We start from the raw sequence: 22,917 nt of genomic DNA, 5'->3' as shown, positions 1-22,917 counted from the left end.
ACTACGAGATTAAAGAATAATTTCAAGACCGATGAACAAAACTTGAAGAGAAAAAGCAGAAATAGCCCCCAAAAAGAATCAGCTAGCTCTCCCTAGACGCATTGGAGACTAGTTTAACTTGTAGAATACTCCATCACGCTATTCCTAGTAATCTAGTACTTTTTATGATAATATTACTTTGTCGTTCTCTAATTATCAATTTTAACAAAACATAATGTATTTATCTTCGTCTAAAATGAGAAGGTTGACTAATAAGCTCTATGAAAAGGTTAACCTCACTCACTAATAAGCATTTCGTTTAGAATTTTACCCTGCATCACCAAGTGTACGGTTTCCCCTCCACCACCTCTCTGTTAGTTGTAGTACGTAAGTATATTTTTTCTGACTCTTCATAGCCTACTTGTAGCATCAAGTTTACGACTTCTATCACTAGAATTGTATGTTCTCATCTCACCAAATATTTCTCCTCTCTCTTTTTCTCACTTTTCTCTAGTCTACTCTCATTCATTACAAAAGGTGAAACAACAAGAAACAAACAAATAAATGAATAATGTTGGATAATTTTTTTGTCTCAAAATGTAAAAGAGGTTAGGAAACTAAATAAATATATGCCAATTCGAAGAAGGAAGAAAGAGAAAGACGACCCAACATTGGCAGAACAACAAACAGAACAGAGGTCTTAATATAACTTCCAAAATGAGAGCTTACCCCAACTCCCAACACCAATTTTGAAACGTAAAGTTTGCTCTTCTTCCCTCTTCTCCCCCCTAAACCCCCCACCCACTGAACCTTTAACTTTCAATCTCTGTAAACTGTACCTCCATTGTCCCATTAAACTTCTTAGTAATTCACACATCACTATCCAACACTTTAAAAACTCATAAAATCTCAAAAATCACCATTTTTTTCAACTTCCAATTCCCAAAAAGGCAACAATTTTTCTTCTTTCAATGCCTTCATCTCCTAAATCATTCAATGCTTGGCCATCTTCCTCTCCCCTTAACTCCCGTAGATCGACGGTCCTGATCCTTTGTTCTCTTATCGGTCTAGCTGGCTTTGTATTCGGTTTCATTGCAATTTCGAGGCAAGGTTTGGGGCACAAATGTAAATATGCTGAACCTCGATCTGTTTCTGTTGTGTGGGATAAAAGTTCCAGTAAAGCTAGTGGAGCTACGGGAAAAGATACGGGGCTTTTAGATGAAGGGCAAAAGAGGCATAAAGTTATGGGCTTTGTTGGGATCCAAACCGGGTTCGGATCCACTGGCCGTCGCCGGTCTTTGCGGCAGACTTGGTTCCCCTCTGATCATCAAGGCCTTCAAAGGTATTACCTATTTTTTTGTTGTAAATTGTAATGAATGTAATTACATTAGTATTTTTTTTTAAGTTTATTGATCTGCTGTTAATTTTTCTTAAAACCTTACAGACTTAGCTAAGAAAATGACAGAATGGAAACACTTGTATATATAGCTGGGATTAAACTAGGTATGTTTGTAAGGATACGCGTGTGATTTAGAGAACCTTTAGTTTTACTTTAAAATACAGAGTGTTTGGTACTCAAATGAAATTGACAAGAATAGAGCAGAATATAAGTTGTTCGTTTAATCATCAAGATGAAAATCTTGTTTAAATGACTTTAATAATCAAAATGACATGTTAGGAGTATTTATTTATAAAAAATAACTTAATGAACACTCTTATCTCTTTTTACTTTCTGGATAGCACTACTCTTATAAGCACTGTGATATTATCTGCTTGTGTCATGAAATTTGACTAGCAAGAACTCATGGGGAACAAAGCGATGTGTATGACATGCAGTTACATAAATTATCTTAATTTAGCATGTTCAAATTGAGCTATTCATAGAACAACATTATCTTGGTATTGTTGAATTGAATTGGAAGTTTCTGGCCATCTTTATCCAAAAGGTGGGACATTTTCTGTTCCTTTTGCAAAAAGCTGTTTTCACTAAGCGTCTCAGAGTGAGATGTTTCACTAATGAACTCTATGCAATTCCCTTATTCATTATGTGTATATGCAGTTGTATTGCCTGGTCTCTATGCATTTATGAAACTATTCTTTGCTAAACCGACTGAAATGGAATTGCAGGTTAGAAGAAGCCACTGGCTTGGCTTTTAGATTTATAATTGGTAGAACAAGTGATAAATCCAAAATGGCAGAGCTTAAGAAAGAGATAGCGGAATATGATGATTTTTTACTATTAGACATTGAAGAGGAGTACAGTAAGCTCCCATACAAAACGTTAGTTCTGGCTCTGTTATATAATTCATACCCCTCTTTTTTGTCATCTATACTTACTCAAGTTGTTCTTACAGCATAGCTTTTTTCAAAGCTGCCTATGCGCTTTATGATTCTGAGTTTTATGTTAAAGCAGATGACGACATATATTTGCGGCCAGGTGACTATAACTTTGAAGCCTTTTCTATTATTACTGTTCTTTACTTATGGTTCATACTATGCATTTACCATGTTCTATAATTTTGATATACTCAAGTTGCTTTAATTTTCCATCACAGATCGCCTTTCACTTCTTTTGGTCAAAGAGCGTTCTCACTCACAAACATACCTTGGATGCATGAAAAAGGGCCCAGTTTTCACGGACCCCAAGCTCAAATGGTGAGTCTTATAAGTTGCCTGGATGCTGATAATTCCCAGTGTGACGTTATCTAGTTCATTTGCTCTATACATGTGAAAACTTTTTCTCTCCATTCCATCTTGAATTGCTTTGTACTGTTTTGGAGGACTAATAAGATCAGAGTTGGGATATATTTTGGTTGATACAAGTAATTATTACAATATAAATTTAAGCTATATTGCTCGGACTCGGGTGCGAGTACTGGATCGGGGTGCGGATCTAGAGGTTGGATCTTTCATAATCTAAATTTTAGGATTCGGGGGTATGAATCAAGGTACGGATACGAGTGCAGGGATTCGATTAAAAATAGATCTATAAAAATATCCAAAGGTACGAGAGATATTTTGTATCGGAAAACAACCTCTCTACCTTCACAAGATAAGGGTAAAGTCTGCATACACATTACCCTTCCTAAACCCCACTTGTGGGACCGCACCGGGTATGTTGTTGTTATTATGAGAGATATTATGTGAAAATCTTATAGGTAATAGAGTGCAGCCAATAATTCAATCTTTCATTTAGAGAATTTCTCAAGTTGTAGGCACTAGGCAGTAGGCACTAGTAGGCAACAACTAAAATTCAATCTTTCATTTTTCGTCAAATTTGTCCATGGATTGTGGTCAAAGTACCTGATCTCGATTGACCACATCTAGTACGAATCCCACATCCTTACCAATAACAGTGTCGATAGGGGTGCGGTGGCTAAATTGAAGAGTCCATGCAACATAGAATTTAAGTGGCCGATCAAACTACTACACAAACTCACCTTTCTTAGGGTTACAACTTGACTCTTAAATAGGCCGTGGTAGCGGATCCGAAAGATTGGAATAAACACTTGCCTAAAAACTGAGAACTATATAAATGGTTAAGGGATGAAGTTCAACTGGTATTTTGCATTCGGAGGTGTGGCCTAGTTGTTAATGAAGTGGGTTGAAAATCACGACATCTCAGGTTCAAATCCTAGCGGAAGCAAAAATAACTATGTGATTTCTTCCATCTATCCAAGCCTTGGTGGACAGAGTAACCCGGTACTTGTGCTGGTGGGAGGTAGCAGGTATCTTGTGAAATTAGTCGAGGTGCACGCAAGCTGGTCAGGACGCCACGATTATCAAAAAAGAAAAATCAAATGGTTTTCTATTGACTTAGTAGTTTTTTTTCCTGTTCAAAAAAAGAAAACCAGTTACTGAATCTGAATTAGAAATTTACAGATTTCTTTGCTGTTTGATTTAGAAATTTGAAATGGTATTTTTAACTTGATTATTATGATATTTATTTCATATATTTCACTTAACTGTTGTTCTTCTAATTCTCATATAATTATTGTTTTTGTATTTATTTTTTCTTATAATACTTAGATTTTTTTTTATTCCTTGTATTTTTTTTCAGAAAAAATAAATAAATTTCTTCATTTGATTTTCTTCGTTAAAGTCGGTGTATTAATTGTGCTTTGTGCTTAGAGCCCCCAACAGGTCTTGGTGCTTTTTAACACTATCTTAACTTAGAGACTAATATAAGGTTTTGAAAGGAAAAGCTAACTTGATTTTGAGAGTCTAAAAGTAAAACCATTAGTGCTTACTTTAGTATTTGGTGGACTGCCTAAAAATCCAGTGGGTCTTCTTTGTGTATTAGGAATGGCAGGCGGTGCGGGTGCGGGGCAGGTTCTGTCGAACCTGCGCAATTTAAACCTGCCCCGCCCCGCATAGGATTTAAACCCGCGTTCACCCGCCCTGCACTCCACCCGCGTTCACCCGCCCCGCCCCGCCCCACAATTTTTTTTAATAAAAATTCTTTCTTTTTCAGAAAGCTAGACTTAAATTTGATTTTTTTTAACAAAACAATTAATTATATCCAAATTGTTCTCTCTCTCTTTCATATACTTAGCTTTTTTGAAGTAGCCTTTTTACTTGTCATTGTTTTTCAGTGCACAAGAAAGGGATTATATCTCATTTATATATAATCTTATTTTCTTTTCTGTAGATTTCCAGAATAATACCAATGCCTCAGCTGTCAATTAACCAATGTTTAACAGTAACATATGTTTTAATTCGTGAAAAAAAGATCACCAAACTGATCATTAGGACAATGCGGTAGCAATCAGTACACACAATTGAAATCCCCACCCGCGCCCCGCCCCGCCCCGCTTTATTTTTTTTATTTAAAAATTGAACCTGTCCCGCCCCGCAACCGCAAACTCTCAAACCTGCACCGCCCCGCTAACGTTCAAACCCGCACCGCCCCATTGCCATCCATATGTATGTTAATATTGAATCCTGCTCTTTCTTTTGACCTCTATTGAGAAGAGCCTTCCTTTTATCCCTACTGATACACGTTTTTGGATAATGAATCGAGCAGAAGAGCAGTAGTTAGTGAGCAGAGGAGCAGTTAGTTAGGAATTCAAAATGTCGTTGGGGTTAATTGGAGTTAGTTGGAATAACTACCTACTGTTATTTAGAGGATCTGTCAGTAGGGTCGTTAGTTAGAGAATCTATCAATAGGAGGGGAATTCAATCAATTGTAATAGATATAAATACATTTGTCATGTACAATTACAATCTTCTTCTTCTGTAAACTCTAACCATAGCTGAGTTCTCGAAGCTTCTTCCTGAGTCAGCATTACGATCCTCTAGTTCAATCTAGCTCCTGCAATCGTGTAACATTGGTATAAGAGCATTTGATCCTCGGAATCATGGCAAAAGGCACTCGATCAACTGATAATTCGATTGAAGAACCCATTGATCTGTGCGAGTTGATGCAGAAATTAATAGCAGATGTGGGGGTTTATCAGGTGAAGTCTCACATCTGAAGCAATTGGATCAAGCAATCCTTGAATTGAAGGAGCAATTCACTAATTCAAGGGAGCAACCAAAGGATAAATCACCAGTGCAGAATGAATGTGAACCCTCTGAAGGAAGATATCATCGAGAAAGGGGCCCTACTAGTTGTAATCACCTCAACTCTAACTTCTCGAGGTGGTTTAGAATGGAGTTCCTACGATTTACTGGTGAAGATTTGAGATCGTGGTTGTTCAAAATTGAACAGTTTTTCTCTATGGAAAAAGTTGCTGTTGAGGAAAGAGTTGAAGTAGCTGCAATGCAATTGGAAGGAGAGGCTATTCAATGGCCTCTTTACTTCATGAGGTACAGACAGTATCTACAACCAGCTACTTGGAATGAATATGTTATGGCATTGGTAGAAATGTTTGGGGCTGATTTTGATGATCCAATGGAGGAGATAAAAAAGATAAAACAGACTGGAAGTGTGAAAGAATGCCAAGCTGTTTTTGAGAGGAATCTGAATCGAGTGAGGCTATCTCAAGAAAATGCCATCAGTTGTTTCATTGGTGGTTTGAAACACGAGTTGAATATTGCAGTCAAACTCACCAACCCAACTACTCTATCTCAGGTGTACAGAACTGCCAGAATGCAAGAGGCTTACCTAGCTGCAACTAGATAGTCCTCTTACATACCTAATTCTTCAATCAAGAGATATACTAGGACAAGGAACTACTGGTAAGCCCTTACTACCTACTCCTAACTCCAGTGGTTCAAATTATACCAAGGGATTCAATAGAAGGACATTCAGTGTAGAAGAAATAAATGATAAAAGGGCAAGGGGGCTGTGCTACTTCTGCAATGAGAAGTATGTACCTGGCATAAGTGCAGGAATTCCAACCAGATATATGTATTGGAGTTAGAAGAAATAGAGGAAGGACATGACATAGAGGAGGAGGATGGTGAACTGATACTGCAAGAGGAAAGAGTTCAAGCAACTAGAACCAGCTCAGCCCATAGAGCAAATGGAGATTTCTATCCATGCTTTGAATGGCTCTCTAGGCTACAGAACTCTGAAAGTGACTGGTTATCATGCTAAAAAGGCATTGAACATACTAATTGACACTGGGAGTTCACATAATTTCATAGATCCTGATTTGGTTCATCACTTGGGATGTAAGATCAGTTCAACTACTCCTCAAATGGTGGCTGCTGCTAATGGAAATATGATGGTGGACAGAATGTGTACCATCACATGGTTGTTACAAGATGCTGAGTTTTCAGCAGAATTCTTACTACTACCACTAGGCTCATGTGGAGTAGTCTTAGGAGTGCAATGGTTGCTGACTCTGGGAGATATAAAAATGAACTTTAGGAAGTTAACTATGGAGTTTTGGTACAAAGGAAGAAAGCATCTTCTGAGAGGAGCTGGCAACCAAGTCAAAGTTCAAGAAGCTGGAAAGATAGCCAAACATACAGGTAACACTTCTCAGTTATGCATGATTCAAGTAGTGCCTATGGAGAGTGCTAGTGAACAATGGCATGCACTTAAGGCTAAAGAAGAACCTAAAACAGATGCTAGGCTAACACAATTGTTATCTGAGTATTCTAAACTGTTTGAAGAACCTACTGAACTACCTCCTTCTAGAGGTGTATTTGACCATAGAATTGTGCTGCAAAGTGGTACTGAACCTGTGAATAAAAGGCCCTATAGGTACCCTTTTGTGAAAAAGGATATCATTGAGGGTCTAGTACAACAGATGCTTGATCAAGGTATCATACAACCTAGCTGTAGTCCCTTTGCATCTCCAGTTGTCTTGGTTGAGAGAAAGGATGGTACATGGAGACTTTGTGTGGACTATATGGATCTGAATAAACATACTATGAAGAACAAATTTCCCATTCCAATTGTGGAAGACTTGTTAGATGAATTAGGAGGATCCAAAATCTTTTCTAAGATAGACTTGAGGTAAGGCTACCATCAACTTAGAATGGCAAAGGAGGATGTGCCTAAAACTGCTTTCAGAACTCACTCAGGTCATTTTGAGTACCTGGTTATGCCATTTGGCCTCTCAAATGGCCCTGCAACCTTCCAAGGATTAATGAACTATGTTTTTCACAAGTTCCTTAGGAAGCATGTGTTGGTTTTCTTTGATGATATCCTATTCTACAGCAGCACTATGGAAAATCATTTGATTCACTTAAGGTCTGTCTTTGTGGAGATGAAGAAGCATCAGTTGTTTGCTAAGAGGAGCAAGTATTTCTTTGGAGTCCACAAAATTGAATATCTAGGCCACTTTATTACAGCAGAAGAAGTCTCTACTGATCCCCACAAAATAGAAGCTGTGAAGAATTGGCCTACACCAACTACTCACAAACAGTTGAGAGGATTCTTAGGCCTAGCTGGCTACTACAGGAGATTTATCAAAGGCTTTGGTGTTATTTGCTAGCCATTAATTGAATTGACCAAGAAGAACAATTTCAAATGGTCACCTGTAGCTGAATCAGCCTTTGTAGAACTGAAGAAGGCACTTACTCAGGCTCCTGTCTTAGCCTTGCCTGATGCCAACAAAACATTCATTGTGGAGACTGATGCGAATGGCTTTGGGATAGGGGCAGTACTCATGCAAGAGGGGCATCCAATAGCTTTTATTAGCAAGGCTCTATCACCTAGACATGCTGCCTTATCTGTCTATGATAGGGAGCTATTGGCTGTTGTTCATGCAGTTTCTAAATGGTCTCAATACTTGCTGGGACAAAAGTTTATCATAAGGACTAATCAGAAGGCTCTGAAGTTCCTTATGGAGCAGAAACTGCACACTAATTTTCAACTGTTATGGTTAACAAAATTAATGCAAGGTGAAGGAATGATGGACAAGCTACGGGGTATCAGGGTCACCTTCATACCATCTTTCGAAGAAACTCAAATTGCTCAAGAGAGATATTATTAGGTGGAATAAAGAGGTTTTTGGGAGGGTAGAGGTTAAAATGAGGGAGCTTATGCATGAATTGGGGGATTTAGAAAGAGGGGAAGGAGCGGGGGAGTTAGACGAATCTGAGAAAGAGAGATTGGGGGAGGTTAAGAGGGAAATAGTCGAGTTAGCAATAGCTCAGGAGATTAGTTGGCGGCAAAAATTGAGGGTGCTCTGGTTAAAGGAGGGGGATTCGAATACCAAGTTTTTCCATAGGGTGGCGGTCGCAAATCGAAGGAGAAACTTCATAGAGTCCTTAGTTGTGGATGGGGTGAGGATTGAGGGAGAAGAGGAGGTAAAAGGGGCGATAGCGGGGTTTTATGAGAACTTATATAAAGAGAAAGTTAGTTGGAGGCCGACTTTGGGGGGAATAGAGTTCAACCATATAGGGGAGGGAGACAACGAGTGGCTAGAAATGGCTTTCGAGGAGGAGGAGGTGCACGAGGCTGTGTCGAGTTGTGCTGGTGATAAGGCCCCCGAGCCTGATGGTTTCTCCTTGGCTTTCTTTCAGTTCTTCTGGGACACTATCAAGGGGGAGTTGATGGAAGCCATTGAATACTTCCATGCGAATGATGTTTTCGAGAGAAGTATCAATGCTTCCTTTATTACTATTGTGCCTAAGAAAGAATGTGCATCTTGTATCAGAGACTACAGGCCTATTAGTCTCGTGGGGAGCATTTACAAGATTATTTCTAAAGTGCTTTCCAACAGATTTAAGAAGGTACTTGACATGACTGTTTCGTCCTCCCAGAATGCGTTTGTGGAAGGTAGGCAGATACTGGATGCTGCCTTGGTGGCAAATGAACTTGTAGACTCCAGAAGGAAAAATAGAGAACCCGGCTTACTATGCAAGTTGGATCTTGAGAAGGCTTTCGACCATGTCAATTGGGAGTTCCTGGACTTCATTATGATGCGGATGGGGTTTGGGGAAAGATGGAGGGGATGGATAAAGTTCTGCACTTCCTCAGTCAGATTCTCTGTCCTGGTTAATGGTAGCCGGTGTGGTTTCTTTGGCAGCTCCAGGGGTCTCAGGCAAGGTGACCCCCTATCCCCCATGTTATTCATTTTAGTGATGGATGCTCTGAGCAAAATGATGGATCGTGCGGCGGGCGGAGGTTTCTTGAGAGGATTCTCAGCTTCGATTGGGGTGCTAAGTGCCCAAAGAGTCTCATATTTGCTTTTTGCGGATGACACACTGGTTTTCTGTGATGCCGACATGAATCAGTTGACCTACCTGAAGCAGGTCCTGCAGTGGTTTCAGTTAGTATCAGGACTCAAAATCAACATCGGCAAGTGTGAGATTGTCCCGGTAGGTGAGGTTACTAATATTGATGCCTTGTCTGGTGTTCTCAGATGCAAGGTGGGCTCCCTTCCCACTACTTACCTGGGCCTCCCTTTGGGCGCTTCATATAAGGATACTACGGTTTGGAATCCAGTGATCGAACGGGTTGAAAAAAGATTAGCAGGGTGGCAGAAACGGTATTTATCAAAAGGAGGTAAGGAAGTGCTTATCAAAAGCACTTTATCGAGTATGCCCACCTATTACATATCACTGTTGCAAGCACCGGTGAGCATCACAGAAAAACTGGAGCGACTTCAAAGGAACTTTTTGTGGGATGCGGCGGATGGAACTAGAAAGTTTCATCTAGTGAATTGGCAGACAGTCACTTTCCCAAAGAAGTGGGTGGACTTGGAGTGAAAGATCTTAGGGTATTTAACAGAGCTTTAATGGGAAAGTGGTTATGGAGATTCGGGGTAGAAGAGCATGCTCTATGGAGGGAGGTCATAGTAGAAAAGTATGATTCAACGGGAGGGGGTTGGAGGACCAAGGCGATCACAACACCTTTCGGGTGTGGCATGTGGAGGAGCATCATGAAGAATTGGGAAGCATTCAGTGGCAACATCACTTACAGGGTGGGAGATGGAAGGAGAATCAGCTTTTGGAATCATAGGTGGTGTGGAGAGGATACTCTGAGGGTCTCCTTTCCCCACGTCTTCAGAGTTTCAAACCAGAAAGAACTGATGGTCCAACAGATTCGCAAGGAGCATGAAGGGGGGTAGTATGGGATCTCTCATTCAGGAGGAACATGCAAGATTGGGAGATTGCGGAGCTCCAAGTTTTGTTGGCGCTGCTATACGGGCAAGACAGGCTTCAGCCATCCTGTGACTCTTGGAGATGGGGCTTGCGTGGCGATGGTTTGTTCACCGTAAAGTCCTTTTACCAGAGTATGTTGGTGAGAGAGGAGACCACTTTTTCATACTCCTCGATCTGGATTCCTAGGGCGCCCACGAAGGTGTGCTTTTTTGCATGGCTAGCGGCAAGGGGAGTGATCTTGACTGCTGAAAATCTCCGAATAGAGGGGAATTACACTTGTTAGTTGGTGCTACATGTGCAAAAGCTCAGGGAAGAAGTTGATCACCTTATGTTGCATTGCCCTGTGTCCTCTACTTTGTGGAGGGCAATCCTGAATCTTTTTGGTGTTCAATGGGTGATGCCAAGCACTGTAAAGGAAATGTTACATAGCTGGGGCGGTTTTCGTAGAAGAAGAAAGCAGAAGGCGTGGAAGTTCGCCCCGTTAGCTCTCATGTGGGTAGTATGGGGGGAGAGAAATAGGAGAGCTTTTGAGGAGATTGAGTCTCCTTTTTCACATCTTAAGAATAGTCTTTTATCTTTGATCGCTTTTTGGTGCACTCATTTAGCCCCTACTTGTATAGAAGATTGAGCGTTTTTTATAGAGAATCATGTTCTGATGTAAATTCTCTACGTCTTTGGTATACTTCGTGTATACGGGAGTTCTCTCCCTTTTGATTAATACAATTTATGCCTTTTGACTACTCTATAGAATACAAGAAGGGTGGAAAACAAAGTAGCTGATGCTCTCTCAAGGGTCACTGGTGCTGAACTATTAGCACTAATGCTATCACCTCATGACACTCATCTATTCCAAAACATAGTATCCAGTTGGAATTCAGATTCTGAGCTTAAGCAACTTATTGCTGAACTTCAAAATAACCCTGCTGCTCATAAACAGTTCACTTGGACTCGAGACCAATTAAGGAGGAAGGGCAGATTGGTGATTGGAAAAGTTCCAGAACTGAGAAGGGCAATCATGACAGCATGGCATGCTGGTCCTCAAGGTAGTCACTCCGGTGTTGAAGCTACATTAAGGAGGCTGGTGACATTGTTTTATTGGAAAAATATGAGGAAAGACATAAAGGAATTTGTCCTGAAATGTGATGTCTGTCAAAGAAACAAATCAGATTTAGCTGCTTATCTAGGCCTATTGCAACCACTACCTATACCAGATGTAGTTTGTTCACAAATCAGCATGGACTTCATTGATGGTTTGCCAAAGTCAAAGGAATGTGAAGTTATTTTAGTAGTAGTAGACAGGCTAAGCAAGTATGGCCATTTCATTCCACTTAAACACCCCTACACTGCTCAGTTAGTTGCTAAGGTTTTTCTTGACACAATAGTTAAACTACATGGGATGCCTGTTGCTATTACTAGTGATAGAGATGCTGTTTTCTTGAGTTCCTTCTGGCAGGAGCTATTCACACTCCAAGGAGTACAACTGCACACCTCATCAGCCTATCACCCCCAATCTGATGGGCAGACTGAGGTCCTGAATAGAAGCCTTGAAACTTACTTGAGATGCTACAGTAGTGAGGATGCTACCAACTGGTTTTCCTGTTTACCAATGGCCGAGTATTGGTAACACTTCCTTCCATTCTGCCATTCAAACTACTCCTTATGAAGCATTGTATGGCAGACCACCACCCTTGCATTTACCATATATACCAGGAGAATCAGCTTCTGCTGAAGTTGACAACACATTGATAAATAGAGAGCTAAAACTACAGCTGCTTAAACATCATCTGAGAAGAGCACAGCTTAGGATGAAGCAACAGGCAGACTCTCATTGAAGTTGGAGACTGGGTCTATTTGAAGGTCCAACCATACAAACAAGTAACCATTTCAAATCATTCATCACGCAAATTAGCTGCCAAATATTATGGTCTATTTTAGATTATTAAAAGAATTGGTCTAGTTGCCTATACTCTATAGCTACTTGCTGGGGTGAAAATTCATCCTACAGTTCATGTTTCCTTGCTGAAAAAGTGCCATGAAGTTCCCTCACAAATCTCTTATCCCCCTGTCGTTGATTTGGCAAGCCCCTACTGCCCTGATCCTGAGTTAATTTTGCAAAGGAGGATGATAAAAAGAGGTAATAAGGCTGTCGCACAGGTTTTAGTTAAATGGCAAGGATTGCCTGCTGATGCTGCTACGTAGGAAATTGCTACTATTTTACAGACCAGATTTCCCTTGTTTGATCCTTGTGGGCAAGGATCTTCTATTGGAGGGGAGTACTGATACACGTTTTTGGATAATGAATCGAGCAGAAGAGCAGTAGTTAGTGAGCAGAGGAGCAGTTAGTTAGGAATTCAAAATGTCTTTGGGGTTAGTTGGAGTTAGTTAGAATCAGTGTTGTGAAAAGCGAGCGCTTCCTCGCTTAAAGCGAGAAGCGAAGCGAAGCGAGCCATCGAACGCTTCTGTTAGCTGAAGCGTAGCAGGTTTAAAAAAGCGCTCGCTTCCCATTAAAAAGCGAGAAGCGACAATGCGAAGCGATGCGGAAGAAGCGAGCGCTTCTCTGTATTACAGGGCTGCCAACCTATTTAATTAAAAAAGCTGTTCTTTTTTTAAAACATCATCGACCAGCAGCAACAAAGAAAGAAAGAGGCGACCTAGGGTTCAAGTTTTCTACAATTTTCAACTTCAAGATCATCAAGTTTGGTCCAGGTATGTGATTTCTTCTTCCTCCTCCCCCTCCTCCTTCTCCCTCTTCTTCTTTCACTATTTCAGTATCCAAATAGCAGCGAAATGCTGGCGAAATTTTTTTTTTCCCTTCAGTTCTTCTTTCTTATTCTTCTCCTCTTCTTCTTCTTTATTTTCTTGCACTGTTTTTTTGTTTGAAATGCTGATGAAGAAGAAGTTGAAGAAGATGACGAGCAATATAATAATGATAGTGGAATACAAGAATTTGACAATCTTGTATAAGAATAGGATGCTCATTTTGTGCTTTAATTGATGCTACTCTTTAGTTTTTACATTGAAGTATTAAACATTTGCTTACAGTTACATGTGTTGTCTATGCAGTATTTATTTTAATATTTTTTTAAAATTCCGCTTCACTTCAAAAAAGCGAGCGCTTCTCGCTTCTCGCTTTAAGCGAAAAGGGACTTGTCGCTTTTCCTCGCTTCACGCTCTTCACAACACTGGTTAGAATAACTACCTACTGTTAGTTAGAGGATCTGTCAGTAGGGTCGTTAGTTAGAGAATCTATCAATAGGAGGGGAATTCAATCAATTGTAATAGATATAAATACACTTGTCATGTACAATTACAATCATATATGAAATTACATTCTTCTATCCTAATCTCTCTCTCTCTTCTTCTTCTTCTTTTGTAAACTCTAACCATAGCTGAGTTCTCGAAGCTTCTTCCTGAATCAGCATTACGATCCTCGAGTTCAATCTAGCTCCTGCAATCGTGTAACACCTACCCAAATCTCCCTGCAGATAATCATTTTATAAGAAGGATCAAGACTATTTAAATTTATGTTTTTTTTCGAGTTGTATCTGACAAACAAATTGCACTGATAATGATGTAGCTAACAAATGCCTAACTGCACTTGTGCCTTCCAGTTCCCAATATACTTCCAGTAAATAAGGGGCCTTTACCCACTTTTCCTCAGTCATTTACTTGTAGAAGAAAGAGAAGAGAATTCCTAGAAGTATTACTTACAATACATGCTTGTACAAGTAAATGACTTTCATTGAGGAAAAGCGGGTAAAGACCCGTTATTTACTGGATTACTTACAATTGATCATCAGCAGAATATATGTCTTGCAATACATGCTGTGAAGCCTGTGATGATGGTAGATAAAGAACCTAAAGTTTGTTTGGTTCTGTGGAGAGAGAAATCAGAGTAGCTTTGAAGGGAAAGTTGAGTTTAATACTTAACCTGAAATGCAAAAGTTGTACTTAATTGTCAATGCGATGAAATCTGAAAAGTCTGAATCTGCAAACAACCACCGCCGTTACAGGAATGGTTCAATCTCATACCAGTTGGCAATATGAATCCTCTATATCCTTTCCACCTTTTTTGGGCCCGTTTTATTCCATACTTAGTATTATGTCTCTTAAGACAAATTAAGGATTCTCTAAAGTTGGAGGTTTTCTAATCTCATACTTATCCATATACTGACAAAAAAATCCCTAAGCAAACTAAAAAGACTCTTGGAGAATAGTGAACTTAATTTGCAATTATACATGTATAAGGATCATTTGTTTAAGTATTGTCTATTTTATGCTACACTGGGTGGATCTTGAGATATATATTACCTTATATTTAATACATTCAATCATCATAGTATTGCACTTTGCACCTATATACCGAAGCATTTTAATGTTAACGTAGGACATGATTAAACCATCTCTAATGACATTCTATTGTTCTATTCTCTATATGTGCTATTTTGGACATGTCGGAAGTGATCATATTTGAAATTGTCTAATTTTATATGACCTCACATCCATCTCTAAGATCAGTATTTCAACAATATTATCTTGTGAATATGTCAACTCTTAGAGCCTCAACATTTGCTCCAGTATAAACATTTCTGGTTTCACAATCATACTTACCTTTCTCTTTGGTAGGTATCTTCCCACTTCTGTAGCACTCCTTTATTTCAGCCATCCTATTTTAATTTTATTAGGATCTCATCTGCTAATAACATACAAAACTGAATCTATCAATCCAAAAAAAAAAAAAAAAAAGAAAGAAAGAAAGGAAACATACAATAGTGGATCTCATCTTATATACTATTGGTTTGCTCAATCACAACTGGAGTAAACAACTAAACAAGTACCGGCTCAAGGCAGATCCCTGGTGTAAACCTACGTTATGTGAAACTCCTCTGTATCTTCTCGGATATTTTTTTCCTGTGACAATTTCAGCATACATACCCTTTGTGGCATTTATGGTTTGATATGAATCGTAACACCACTAAATATTTGGTGACTCTCTATCATATGCTTTCTATAGGTCAATAAATATCATGTGAAGAGCCTTATATTTTCTTATGATAAATTCCCATGATCTTCTTAGCAAATATATAACCTCTGTATATTATGAAATTTTGTTCTGCTTAATTATTGAAAAGACAATAAGGAACATAGATGCACTTTTATGATGACTACAGACTACTAAAGAATTTATTGTCTATTACTGGTAGTTTGGTTGTTGTTATCATCATTGTTGTCTCTGTGAAACCGATGCAGGTATGAACCACTTGGATATATGCTTGGAAAGGAGTATTTTCTCCATGCGTATGGTCCTATTTATGCTCTTTCTGCTGATGTTGTTATGAGTTTGGTTGCCCTCAGGAATAACAGGTAAGTTGGCTTTGTACAAGATTTTCTGTAACTGATCTATTCAGAAGTGCACAATATCACCCTTTTTATTTTAAAAAAGCTAGTAATAGGTCATATTTATAGCTGTTGAGTATATTGCATCAGGAATATGCTCCTATTGGCCTGCCAGGTTGACTTAGGAGGACCTTTTTTTTCTCAACATATAAGATCCCAACTTCATTTATAAGATAGCATAAGATCTTTATTATAAAAGCTGGATACATATTACACATCAGACTGCTTTTAGACCTGTTTCTTTGTTTTTATTCGACCTTTTGTCTCCGCTTATTCTAGTCAAAGCGTAATAGCTCATTACTTATCTCCTCTTACTGTAAATTTTTCAGTTTCCGAATGTTTAGCAATGAGGATGTTACTATTGGTTCCTGGATGCTTGCGATGAATGTCAATCATGAGGATAATCGACAACTATGTGAACCAGAGTGTACCCCTTCATCCATTGCTGTGTGGGATATTCCCAAATGTTCAGGTCTGTCCTATTCTTTCGTAAAATCAGTGCTTCACATATGTTCCCCTGTTGAGCTTGTGTAAGGACAAATAGCAAATGAGCTTTTTGCTGTGATGCATTTTGGATCTTGAATTTGAACATGCAGCATGGGGACAAATGGCAAATAAACCTTTTTATTGATGCGTGCTGGATCATGAATCTGAAATGTGCTGCATTGTCAATGGGAAATTTTGGCGTTACCTTCACATGATACATATATTAGTAAAAGAATATCTGATACATAGTGTCACGACCCAAATCTCAACATGTCGTGATGGCGCCTATCACATTACTAGGCAAGCCAACAATCACAAAATAACTACACATTTTAAATTAAAAACAGGCAAAATACATAAGTAGCCACCTGAACTATACACCAAATCCCCGTTACACACTTTCTGGGAACGAATATTACTTTACACACCCAACCTTTCCAAAGTGTATCTAGGACACCATTTTTTTCTTAACCAGTTTTTTAGAATGTGTAATATCACGCATCAATAAGGTCGTGACACGTGTTAAAAAATTTAAACAATAAAATACTTAAATTTATAATTATACCCATAGCACCTTCTCTCGTCTCTTTCTCTTTTGCAAGGTATGTACAACCAGTGCTACAACAATGGCAACCACCATAAATCAGAAACCACCACAACAATGGCAGCCACCATAAGATTCCTCCTTCTACGCCCCAAAACCAAACCCACTTTCCCCCGTTTCTTCTCTTCTTCATCAAATATTGAACCCCCCATGCCCCAACCACCCCTTCAGAACCACTCCACCACCAATAATAAACACAATCTCTACCCTCTAAACCCTTCTCGTTTTCCTCCATCGCCAACCAAAATCTTTCCTCCATGATTAACATGTCATAATAGTAATGAATCTTGAAGATGAAGGAAATAGAACTGAAGAAATGTATAATTTCAGCCATTTTCAAGAAATATAATTCTTTTTTCGATTTATGTAAAATGGGTCTTAGTGGTAGAAAAAGAAGCAAAAGAATTTTTGTAGCCACTCTTAAAGAAAATTTACAGCAAGTTATTTGATTAATTCTTTATGACGGGTTTAATAGATTAGTAGATTACATGTTAAGAAGATAAAAAAGAAGGAAGGGGTTGGGAGAAAACAGAGAGGAAAACGGGGAGAGGGGGTATGCGAGGAAGAAGAAGAGAAGGAGAGGGTGGGGTTATGGGGACCCACTAATTAAAAAAAAGAAGAAAATATATAAAATTTTGACACTTGGCACTTAAACATATTTGGGAATGCTTTTTTAAAGGGTTCACGCTCTTATCTCTGTTGTTACACGCGCGTGACACGTAGCAAAAGCGGTGTGTCTTAGACACACTTTAGAAAGGTTGGGTGTGTAAGGTGATTTTTGTTCCCAAAAAGTGTGTAACATGGATTTGGTGTATAGTTCAAGTGGCTACTTATGTATTTTGCCTTAAAAGCATGATGTAATAAGTTTAACAGTGAAAATCTCATAAATAACCGATAAGAACAATTGCGGCTCAACTACAAAATCTCCCAAAATCCGGGTGTCACCGATTACATGAGCTACTAAGTGTCAATACAGTCTAAATCTCTAATACAACTGTCTGAAAGATAGAACAATACAGAATAAAACTGACAAGAAGGAGAGTCGAGGTCTGCGGGCATCAAAGCAGCTACCTCAATAGTTTCGTAGCAGATACTGCTCCGAGTCTAGCAACCACCAGGTCCAGATGTACCTGGATTTGCACACGAAGTGCAGAATATAGTATGAGTACAACCGACCCAATATACTCAATAAGTAACAGGACTAACCTTGGGCTGAAAGCAGTGACGAGCTCAGAAAGGCACAGTCCAAATCCAGATAATAACAGTACAGATATAGCAGGGAAATGACAGTAATAACTCAAAGAAATCCCATAATCAATTCGTACACAGTACAAAAATGTAGATATACTCTCAAGTTCAACAATTTAAGCTCAATGCTGATAAAATATGCCAGGTATAGCCAGCATAAGGAATGTTACGTCTCTTTGCCTACATGTCAAATATGCATATTACATGTAATGCAACACAGTAATAAACTCATGTACTCACTCTCAGAGTACTCAACACGCTCAATCGCTCAGCAGTCTCACTCGGCACTCGCACTCAGCACTCAACGGTACCTGCGCTTACTGCTGGTATGTCAGACTCCGGAGGGGCAGATCCTGCCAGAACGCTAATATAAGCCAACATGGCATGCTGTGGCGTGCAGTCCGATCCCATAAATGTGTCAATAAAGCCTGTTGTGGCGTGCAACCCGATCCCATAAATATCACTCACAACTCGACCCTCAGGTCCAACTCAGTCATCAATCTCTCCAATCTCTCGGGCTCACAAATCTCATGCCAATCAGCCCAAACAATGATAACATGATGTAACAATAAATGATAACAGAGACTGAGATATGATATGCTAATTATGAATGCGACTGAGTACATAATTGCAATTTAAGCAAATAACTCAACAACAGAAATGACCTCAGTGGGTCCTAACAGAATAAGCATAAAGCCTAAGCATGATTTCTAACATGGCTCGCAACTCAATTACTCTAACACGTAGGGATTACATGAATAGCAACAAGATTTGATAACTACACAGTTCCACGGAATCAACCGAGTCACATTTACCACGGTGCACGCCCACACGCTCATCACCTAGCATGTGCGTCACCTCAACACCAACCATATAACATGAAATCCAGGGTTTCATACCCTTAGTACCAAGTTTAAAAGTGTTACTTACCTCAAAACGCGCAAATCACAACTCCAACAAGCCCTTGCCTCGCGAATCGGCCTCCGAACGACTCGAATCTAGCCACAAACAACTTAATACAATCAATACATGCTATAGGAATCGATGCCATACGATAAAGCTAAGTTCTTTAACCAAAGTCAACCCAAAAAGTCAACCCCAGGCCCACGCCTAGGAACCCGACAAAATTCACAAAATTCGAACACTCCATTCAATAACGAGTCCAACCATACCAAAATCATCCAATTCCGACCTCAAATCGCCTTTCAAGTCCTCAAAATATAGCTTATGAAGTTTCCACAAATATTCCCAATTTTTCGAACCCAAAATACTAATTAAATAGTAAAAACAATGATAGATTCATGTATACTAATCAAATCCGAGTTGGAATCACTTACCCTAATCAACTCCTTGAAAATCCCTTCAAGAATCGTCCAAAACCGAGGTCTATAGCCCAAAAGATAAAAAATGGGAGAAAAACCCTCGATTTCGAAATAATATACTGCTGCCCAGATGCCCTTCTTCGCTAACGCGGAAAGTGCCTCGCGTTCGCGAAGCAGAAAATCTTAAGCTACCAAAATTCCCCTCTTACGCGAACGCGATGACCACTGAACCAATGCCTACGCGAACGCGACCCATCTCCCCCGAACGTGAAGGCTTACAAGCCTGGTGCCCCACCTGCCTTATCCTTCTACGTGAATGTGAGTCCCCTTTCGCGATCGCGATGCACAAACTCCTTATACCTTCGTGAACGCGAAGAACAAACTTCATCAGTCACCCAGATACACTTCGCGAACGTGAGACCTCTCTTGCGAACGCGTATAAAGAAACCAGACACCAGAAATTCTGCAGCTCTACAAGGCCAAACTCAATCCGCAATCAATCTGAATCTCATCCGAGGCCCCCGGGACCCCATCCAAACATACCAACACATCCTAAAATATCATACGAACTTAGTCGAACCCTCAAATCACATCAAACAACCTTGAAAATACAAACCGCACCCCGATTCAAACCTAATGAACTATTGAACTTCCAACTTCTAAAATCAATGTCAAAACACACCAAATCAACTCCGATTGACCTCAAATTTTGCACACAAGTCATAAATGACACAACAGACCTATTCCAACTTCCGGAACCAAAATCCGAGCCCGGTAACAACAAAGTCAACTCTCGGTCAAACTTCTCAACTTTCCAACTTTCGACAATTCAAACCAAAACGACCTACGAACCTCCAAATCAATATCCGGACACACTCCTAAGTCCAAAAGCACCATACAGAGCTATCAGAGCCATCAAAACTCCCTTCCGGGGTCATTTACACATAAGTCAACATCCATGTCAACTCTTTCAACTTAGGCTTCCAACCTTGGGACTAATAGCCTCAAATTTTGCACACAAGTCATAAATGACACAGCAGACCTATTCCAACTTCCGGAACCAAAATTCGAGCCCGGTAACAACAAAGTCAACTCTCGGTCAAACTTCTCAACTTTCCAACTTTCGACAATTCAAACCAAAACGACCTACGGACCTCCAAATCAATATCCGGACACACTCCTAAGTCCAAAAGCACCATACAGAGCTATCAGAGCCATCAAAACTCCCTTCCGGGGTCATTTACACATAAGTCAACATCCAGTCAACTCTTTCAACTTAGGCTTCCAACCTTGGGACTAATAGCCTGTTTGACCAAGCTTCTAAAATCTGCTTATTTTGAAAACAAAAGCGCTTTTCAAAAAAGCACTTTTGGTGAGAAGTAGTTTGTGTTTGGCTAATTAATTTGAAAAGCATTTTTGAGCAACACAAGCTTTTAAAACGTACTTTTAAGTGTATTTTTTTCAAAAGCGTTTTTCAAAAAAGTGCTTTCGGAGAGAAGCTACTTTTTTCTGCTTTTCCAAAACAGCTTCTGCTTCTACTCAAAAACACTTTTTTTCCTTCAAAAAGCTTGGCCAAACACCTTAATTTTGACAAAAAAACACTTGAGACTAAAAAAAGCACTTTTGGCCAAAAAATAAGCTTGGCCAAACAGGCTATAAGTGTCCCAATTCATTCCGAAACATCCCTGGAACCAAACCAACCACCCCGGCAAGTCACATAACAACAAACGAACATAAAATAAGCAATAAATGGTGGAACGGGGCTACAATACTCAAAACGACCGGCCGGGTCGTTACACATACTATTACGTGTGAGTTATATACTAACTGATAATTTTAGTCACAGTCTCATTATATGATTTTGTTCCAAGGCTATGGAATCTGTTGGCTATCTGTTTCTTGTTGCAGCTTAACACTTGATTTCTTGATCTCCTTGTGTAAATGTGAATCTCGGCTGTCTGAAACAGCTTCGCTTGATAATTTTAATAATATCCCATATCTTTGTTTGCATAATACCTTTTACATCTTCTATAACAGATACTTGCCCTTTTACTGGCAATTAAATCACCACTGCTCCAGTGTTAGATGTCTTTACAATTTGTTTCATCTCACTACTTATTCTTGCCGACTAGCTGATACCATTCTTGTATTAACTTTATCCTCTAGGTCTGTGTAACCCTGAGAAGAAAATGTTGGAACTTCATGCAAAAGACATGTGCTCAAAGAGTCCCACTCTGCCATCAGATGAGGATGATTAGAGCTCATTGCCGTCAAACACAGTAGGCTGGCAGATTGTTTACAGATTGATTCATTCCTTTTGGTTAATGGGCTCAGTCAATGTTGCTGCTGGAAGTTGTTTCCGCTAAAAGTCACGCCCATTTTGTAAGTTACCTGTATTTTTTCCAGTTGTCGCATTTAGAGATCAAATTTTTGTAGCAATAGGAGATTTATGGGAGATTATGGGGGACTATGGGGGTAGTTTGTAGGAGCAAGAGATTACCTTAGTCCTCCTGTTAATAGAGTGGCTGTAAGTGTAAGGTGACCGCTTGGAATTTAAACACGGGGTCAGTTACTTGACATTCTGTGCAAATAGTGTACTCTGTTGATTACATTACACAGTTGTTATTTTGAGGTCCTAGAACAGTTCGATACACTGTGGAGGAAAAGATGGTCATAACAATCTATGAACAATTCAAGATTTTTTAGAATTCACAAGTACATTATGGTATGATGATTCTTAAGTAAAACAACTCATGGAAAGAAATGTTCTTTTCCCTGTGCATTGCAGGTAGTTATTATTTAAGTTGTTGGTACTTGAAGAAAAAAGGGACTTTCTTACTAACTACTAAGTGAGAACCGAAAGCCTCTTTTGGGATTTCTTCGTAAAAATGGCGATCGCCAATTTTCGGCCATTTTTGGACCGCTTGTTAGTATTTATCTACCGTTTGAAATGTAAATTATCTTTTAATGTGAAAATAAAATTTGGACAAAAATATTTCTAGTTAAAATACGAAAAAAAATTTGTACAATGTGTTGGAGTTCGAAATTTTTACAAGTGAAATTTTAGCACTTTGTGCAAGAATGTAAAAAAATATTTGGAGTTTAAATGTGCAGTTCGAACTCCGGAATTTTCATGTTTTAGCTAGTCCCTTGATGAGCCATACAAATGTCTATGGCATATTATGAACTTCAAAAGTCTTCTTTTCTTCTGTAAATTTCGTGCAAATCAAATGATGCCGCATAAATTTGGACGTAGGGTAGTATTATTAAATTGACTGCTCAATTTGAACAATCTCGTATACCTGTGGCAAGAGCTACATTTTGCAAACGCCGGGATTGAACAAGTTCAATTAGATATTGGCTCTATCC

At 39.3% G+C, this 22,917-nt stretch overlaps 1 protein-coding gene across 1 annotated transcript; it reads left to right on the top strand.

Annotated features, from left to right (window-relative positions):
* Positions 1–499: 499 nt before the first annotated feature.
* Positions 500–22,256, top strand: LOC104111688 (probable beta-1,3-galactosyltransferase 14). The gene is made up of 7 exons (XM_070181460.1): positions 500–1,321; positions 2,107–2,259; positions 2,334–2,416; positions 2,535–2,634; positions 15,742–15,855; positions 16,218–16,360; positions 21,715–22,256. The coding sequence occupies exons 1-7, from the start codon at positions 951–953 to the stop codon at positions 21,804–21,806; spliced, it is 1,056 nt and encodes a 351-aa protein (XP_070037561.1). The 5' UTR covers positions 500–950; the 3' UTR covers positions 21,807–22,256.
* The last annotated feature ends 661 nt before the right edge of the window (positions 22,257–22,917 follow it).

This window comes from Nicotiana tomentosiformis, chromosome 7 (genome assembly GCF_000390325.3).
Source record: "Nicotiana tomentosiformis chromosome 7, ASM39032v3, whole genome shotgun sequence".
NCBI classification, from domain to species: domain Eukaryota; kingdom Viridiplantae; phylum Streptophyta; class Magnoliopsida; order Solanales; family Solanaceae; genus Nicotiana; species Nicotiana tomentosiformis.
Note: the sequence above shows the minus strand (reverse complement) of the source record. Positions and strands in the feature narration are given on the sequence as shown.

Excerpts from the sequence above, each read along its gene's own strand:
- LOC104111688 (XM_070181460.1), top strand. The coding sequence starts at position 951 with ATGCCTTCATCTCCTAAATCATTCAATGCTTGGCCATCTTCCTCTCCC. Across the intron at positions 1,322-2,106 it reads GATCATCAAGGCCTTCAAAG|GTTAGAAGAAGCCACTGGCT; the intron begins GTATTACCTATT and ends ATGGAATTGCAG. Across the intron at positions 16,361-21,714 it reads GGATATTCCCAAATGTTCAG|GTCTGTGTAACCCTGAGAAG; the intron begins GTCTGTCCTATT and ends TTTATCCTCTAG.